The 7,042-nt window shown below is 45.3% G+C and overlaps 1 protein-coding gene across 1 annotated transcript; it reads right to left on the reverse strand.

Annotated features, from left to right (window-relative positions):
* Window positions 1-673: 673 nt before the first annotated feature.
* RHOH (ras homolog family member H) lies at window positions 674-1,255 on the reverse strand (the record flags this gene model as incomplete). Its single annotated transcript, XM_081102447.1, has 1 exon — window positions 674-1,255. Exon 1 carries the CDS (start codon window positions 1,247-1,249, stop codon window positions 674-676), a length of 576 nt encoding a protein of 191 aa, XP_080958573.1. The 5' UTR covers window positions 1,250-1,255.
* Between the last annotated feature and the right edge of the window lie 5,787 nt (window positions 1,256-7,042).

The raw sequence follows: 7,042 nt of genomic DNA on the forward strand, positions 1-7,042 counted from the left end.
CAGGAAAATAGACGGATAACTGTTTAAAATCATTAGGCAGTATTAAAGTAGCATATGTTATCGAATGTCTTTGATATGCAAATTGGTTAACAGCTGGGTGGGAAACTAATAGCGAGGATCGGTTGGTAGTCCTTTTAAAATTTGATCACCTAGTAAAATCAGGTAGGCAAGTGGCTTCAACGAAGTTACTACTTCAGGTGAAAATAACACTCCGAACATACGGCAGAGTCCTGTAAGGTCATTTCACACATACACCAGGGTGTGTTTGTGAGTCTGTAGGAAAAGACTTCCCAAGCATGAAAACTAGTTATGTACAAGAGCTCTACATTTTGTTATCATTTAAATAAAACATGTCTTTAAATATAGGATTCTTTGGAAAACTCACTTCACTGTCCAAAGTTATAGAGACCATTTTAGTTTTTTTAACCGGAGATAGAATATTCATTACAGCTTCTCAAGAGACTGCTTAGTTGGACTGGATGAGGAGTTTCATTTGCAGAATGTATTTAATAAAACCATCCAGTGACCAAGTCCCATCAACAAACTATATCCAAAAGCAAACCCTGCTCAGGATGGACCCAGAAAGAGCATCAGTCCTTGCTGTTGGCTCTCCCTGTCCCCATGAGCTTTGAGGTGGGTGAGTAAATGAGCGGTGGGCGAAGCCTCTCGGAGGTTAGAAGATCTTGCACTCGTTAATAGAGAAGAGCTTTCTCCGGTTGCGTCTCCGAGCTTGGTTGACGGCAGTTCGGACGGCACACTCAAACACCTGCTGCACCCCCCGATTGCTAAGGGCTGAGCACTCCAGGTAGCCCTTTGCTCTCACATCCTGGGCCAGTCTCTTCCCATCGATGGCACTGATGCAGGAGGCCCTGTGGGTCCCCATCTCCCGCTGGTCAGTCTGGGTGGCCACCACCAGCACGGGGGTACAGGGCAAGTTGCTCCTGATTTCGCCAATCCACTTGTTCTTCAGGTTTAGGAAAGAGTTATGGTTGGCCACAGAGTAGCACATCAGCACCACATCGGCCTGTTGGTAGGACAGGGGACGGATGCTTTTGAAGGCGTCATTGCCGGCTGTGTCCCACAGACCCAGGCTGATCTGCATGCCATCCATGAAGACATCCACACCCGTGTTCTCATACACCGTGGGCTTGTAGGCCTCTGGGAAGGTCTCTGAGGTGAAGCGCACCAACAGGGAGGTCTTCCCCACGGCAGAGTCTCCCACCAGCACACACTTGATGGAACTCAGCATCTTCCCAGCCTGGATCCCTCGTTACACGTTCAGAATCCTTGAATGGCTGAAGCAAATGCCATTCAACACAGGGAATAGAAACCAGATGGGTTTGTCATTCCGGGGTCTCCAACAGCAATTTGCAGAATGTTACTTCTCTCCATGCATCCGAGAGAGACCTCGATCTACTTTGAAAAGCTCCAAAGTATGGCCTTCAGCTGGAACAGAAAGAGAAGAGGAAAAATTGAGTCTTTCTTTTTCCTTTTTGGATGACTGGGCACTTCCTCACTGGCACGCTGATTAAACATGGGGCCCACCTCAGTGTCGCCGCCCTACCCGACTAGTCTAACCCACACTTCCCCAGCAAAGAGGGCTTGGATCTGCTATCCCCCAGCTCAGGCACCCACAACTCCACCCAGCCAAGAAGCAGAAGCTGATTTTATCTCGAAAACCAGCCTAGTGATAAAAACACAAGCAGCTGCTCTGATCATAACATGAAAAAGACCTCGATAGCAACCTGGTGTGTGAATGAGACGTTTTCAAACTGCTCTCTCTGCTTCCGCTTCAAGAAGCAGGGGAGGCAGCTGACAGCGCTCTCTCGCTTCAGTTTCTAATGGATCCCAGCCATTTTGGGAACTGCAAGGGAGAGACCTGTAATGAGCCACCGATATGACCAGCACTTCCTTTCATTTACTGATTAATCAGCCAGTCCTGGGCTTATGTGGGAATTTGTGTTGAGATTAGAGAAAAGAAATTACCAGAACTCTAAAAATTTGCTGGGTTTTTTTTTTTTTCCCTTGAGTTTTTTTTTTTTTCCTTCAAAAAGTGGCTACTGATTTAATGGAAAGGGCACTGTCCTTGCGCTTCTGCATCTGAGCTCAGGCCCCATCACTTACGCAGCAACATGGCTTTGAACAGGCACTACTTGGTCTCCAAGCCTCACTTGGCACATCTGCAAGATTATGGTAAATTTAGGAACTGCTCCTCAGAGATGTGAGGGTTAAATTATTTATGTCTTTCAATGTGGTGTGGGTTTTTTTTTGTGTGTGTGTGTGGGGGGGGGGGGGGTTTGTGTGTGTGTGTTTTAAACTTTATTGTTGAAAGTATTACACAGGTCCTCCTTTCCCCCCCATTAACATCTTCCAGCCCACTCCCACCCCAACCCCAACCCCAGGCCCTCACCACCCCATTGTCTGTGTCCACAGGTTATGCACATATGCATACAAGTTTATTGCTTTCAACATTTTTGGAAAGCTGCCTATATATCCGAACTCTGATAGGCCCCTGGTTAAACAAAATAACTTGCTTAAAAGTAACCACATTCAGTGCCTGTCCCTTCAACAGGGCTGCGTAAATAGGACAGAATCTGAATTTCATGAAAAGATCAAATAAATTCTCATCCACTGCAGGTGAGCGAGTTCCCGGCGCTGAGACCAGCTATAGAGACGGTGCCCTATTTGCCAGGGGACAGCATCACAAGGCCAGCCCTGCTTCAGACAAAGGAAAGGCCTTTCAGACGCAAACCCAGAGTGCAGCGTGTTAATACAACCGGGCTTATAAGCTCCCTACTGGGGATCTTCCTGACATGCCACACGCAAAGCAATGTAAAGCCGGCCAAGAGGTCCGCTTCGGCTTTTAAAGGTCACTCTTCTAAATCCTGCCGTTCACTTCCAAGATGTTCTTATCCTTGCCAACCCACAGTTTCTGTTGGTTTAATGAGATAGAATAGCCTTTGCAAATGAGCCAATCAAATAAATAACTCATGATTTTCATGTATTAGCTTTTTTTAACCACACAAAAGCTGGGTTACTAAGTTACTTAACCTCTCCCAGTCTTGTTTTTTGGTTTTGTTTTTTTCATAGAAAATGAGAACAAGAAAAGCGCCCTTTTCATGTAAGTATTGTGAGAATTCAGCATGTGGCGAGTCTGGCTCAGCACAGAACCTGGCATATGGGATCTATGGAGAACCATCGTGTTACCAACTTCCACTACTATTTATTGAAAATACCAAATACTGAATGTCCATAGCACAGGGGGAAGAGGGCCAGAGGTTCTGCTGATTCTGTCTAAAGACTCACAGTGGGTCACTGTCATGTAGGATGGTCCTGGGCATCTTTGTCTCCAGACCTTGGAGCAAAGTCTCTTTGGGCTCCATTGGTCTCAAACTTCACATCCTTAGACTTGCTGACGACTTGAATATATGCATTTGTCACACACACACACACACACACACACACACACACACACGTTACCTAGTTCAAAGCAAAGACCCATTAAGACATTTTTAAGCTTTATTCTGATCCCAATGTAGCAGGACCAGGACTAGGAAAAATAAATGGACATGGGAGAAACCAAGATGGTGGCATAGGTAAACACCGGAAATTGCTGCCTCCCACAACAAATTCAAAAATACAACTAAAAGACAAAACGGACATCATCCAGAACCACAGGAAGGCTGGCTGAGTGGAAATTCTACAACTAGAAGGAAAGAAAAAAGCACACTGAGACTCAGAGGAGGAGCGGAAGTGCAGAGGTACAGAGGCGCATGCGGCAAGGGCTGGAAACTGAGGACGCGGCTGTCCTTTTGAATCGGGAGGGAGTCACAAGCCCCCGACTGCTCTGAACTCCAGTTCTGGGTGAGTTTCTGGGGACACAAACTCATAAAGGGAGAAACTGGACTGTCTGGCAGCAGGCAGAACTCGGAACTCAAGGGCAGCTTTCTCTCAGAGGTGCTTGCAGCAATTACCGGGACACTGAGACGCTGGGCCCCTTAGGGCAGGACTGAGGATCAGCCATAGCTGCTTGCTCCGCCCTGTTGATTCCCTGAATCCCCGCCTCACCCAGGCTGCGGCAGAGGCTTTTGCATATGAATGCCCTGGGCCTTTGCAACCTGAAAATTACCTAACAAACTGCTGCTGGGCCAGACAGACCCAGAACTTCCAAGAGAAGGCCCAAGGCCCCACAGCAGCTTGCATTGCTTCACAGCTGGGCCTCATTTGGGCACCTCCAAACCCCAAACAAAGAAGGGGAATCTGCTGATCTCCTCATAGCTCCTGCTGGGTAGCCTCAGGCAGAGGCTAAATTAGCACCTCCTTAGATCCAAGAGCCAGTGTACCCAGTGCTCAGAATGAGACCATCCAATTACAACTCCTCAGATCCATAAGGGACACACTCAGGGGGCAGACTCAGTGAGCACCAAAGCCCCACTGAAGCAAGTCTTGCCTCATAAGGGTGTCTTCAGCACAGAAGTTCTCCCACCGTAGACACAGCTGATTCTCACAGCCAATTGGCCTGGAGGTCAATTCCTCCCAGTGATACCTACAACAATCAAGGCTTAACTACAACAAGACTGTGCACAAAGCCCACAAAGGGGTGCACCAAGAGTGTCCACCTCAGGTAATTGGGGAGGCTGAGCCACTGGGCCCTATAGGACACCTAGCACACAAAGCCACTCTATCGACACAGGGAAGCATAAAAAATGCGGAGACAAAGAAACAGGTCACAAATGACAGAAATGGAGGAAAGCAAACGACTGGATATAGAGTTCAAAACCACGGTTATAAGGTTTTTCTAGAACTTTCTAGAAACCACCGATAAATTTAGTAAGACCCTCAAAAAGACTGGTGAGACCGCCAATAAATGTAGTGAGACCCTGAAGAAATCTAGTGAGACCCTCAAGGTTATGAAAAGGACCCACTAGAAATTAAGCATACACTGACTGAAATAAAGGATATTATACAGAGTTCCAACAGCAGACCAGAGGATCACAAGAATCAAGTCAAAGATTTGAAATACGAAGAAGCAAAAAACACCCAACCAGAAAAGCAAAATGAAAAAAGAATGCAAAAATACCAAGATAGTGTAAGGAGCCTCTGGGACAGCTTCAAGCGTACCAACATCTGAATTATAGGGGTGCCAGAAGAAGAGAGAGAGCAAGATATTGAAAACCTATTTGAAGAAATAATGACAGAAAACTTCCCCTACCTGGTGAAAGAAATAGCCTTCCAAGTCCAGGAAGCGCAGAGAACCCCAAACAAAAGGAATCCAAAGAGGACCACACCAAGACACATCATAATTAAAATGCCAAGAGCAAAAGACAAAGAGAGAATCCTAAAAGCAGCAAGAGAAAGACAGTCAGTTACCTACAAGGGAGTACCCATACGACTGTCAGATGATTTCTCAACAGAAACTTTGCAGGCCAGAAGGGAGTGGCAAGAAATATTCAAAGTGATGAATGCCAAGAACCTACAACCAAGATTACTTTATCCAGCAAAGCTATCATTCAGAATTGAATGTCAGATAAAGAGCTTCACAGATAAGGAAAAGCTAAAGGAGTTCATCACCACCAAACCAGTATTATATGAAATGCTGAAAGGTATCCTTTAAGAAGAGGAAGAAGAAGAAAAAGGTAAAGATACAAATTATGAACAACAAATACACATCTATCAACAAGTGAATCTAAAAATCAAGTGAATAAATAATCTGATGAACAGAATAAACTGGTGATTATAATAGGTGGCATATAAAGGAAATGGACTGACTATTCTTGGGTGGGGGAAGGGGTGTGGGGGATGTGGGAAGAGACTGGACAAAAATCGTGCACCTGTGGATGAGGACAGTGGGGGGCGGGGTGAGGGCGGAGGGTGGGGTGGGAACCAGGTGGAGGGGAGCTATGGGGGGGGGGGAGAGGAACAACTGTAATAATCTGAACAATAAAGATTTAATTTAAAAAAATAAAATAAAATAAATGGACATGTGCCAGACTTTTGGTTAGTAAATAAAATCTCGCTAATAAGATGGAGTAAAAGCCAAATTTCCTGACTAAATATCTGCAAAAAGAAGTTAAGAACACGGGCTCCGAAGTCGGGTAGATCTGGTATTGAATCCAGGCTGCCCAAACAACGACCTATGTGACAACCTTAAAAGACGTTCTTAACCCCGCCTCAGCCTCAGTTTCCTCCTTGGTAAAACCAATGTAATAACACATCACCAGTTGTTGAGAGTATTGTGTGCTTAGATGTATAAATTCCTTAGCATAGTGCATAATGTAAACATGCTATAAGTACATAGTCAACACACAGCAAACACATAATAAGTAGTCCTTATTAATATCACTGTTAGATAATAATTACACAACATGATGATAATTATTAAGAAGTGGGAATTTTGAAGTAGCTCTAAAGAGTATTTTTCCAGCAAAGGATACTCTGTGTATATTATATCCAGTTATGACTACAAAAAAGGGGGGGGGGTATTTTTATAGTATAAAAATATATCTATACGTGAACAAAGAAATTCTGTCTGAGTTTTGCCATCTAGAGAGCTCCAAAGAGTCAGACGGGAGAAAAAGACTCTGTTCAGTCAAGTGACCTTCACCCGCCAGCCCGTCGGGCACTCAGAGGCTCATCAAGTCAGCTCTCTGGGCCTCGGTTTCCCAAACAGTAAAGTGGTTGAGCAAGACTAGCTTTCTCTGTGGTTCAATTAAAACTAAAGCCAAAGAGAAACCTTTCATGCCTGCCACAGTGGCTATAAGAACAAAGCTCTGCATGATTCCGTAGCAGGGAGGACGGAAGATCGATATGATGACATGCATAGCCTTTAGCAGATGCTAAATATGGAGCTGGGAGAGGAGGGTGGGGGAGGAGCTCTGGTCCAGGCTAGAACAACACCCTATATAGACATGACAGACCATCTTCAGACGGCGTGTCACATGTGCCCAAGATAGAGCCGCTCTGGGTCACATCATCAGTGTGGAAGGCTAATGAGCTTGTTTTCAGTGGCATTTCTCCTAAAGGGGTTACCAAGTGAGAAACA

The sequence above is a fragment of the Myotis nattereri genome (genome assembly GCF_964212035.1).
Source record: "Myotis nattereri genome assembly, chromosome: 1".
Taxonomy (NCBI): Eukaryota; Metazoa; Chordata; class Mammalia; order Chiroptera; family Vespertilionidae; genus Myotis; species Myotis nattereri.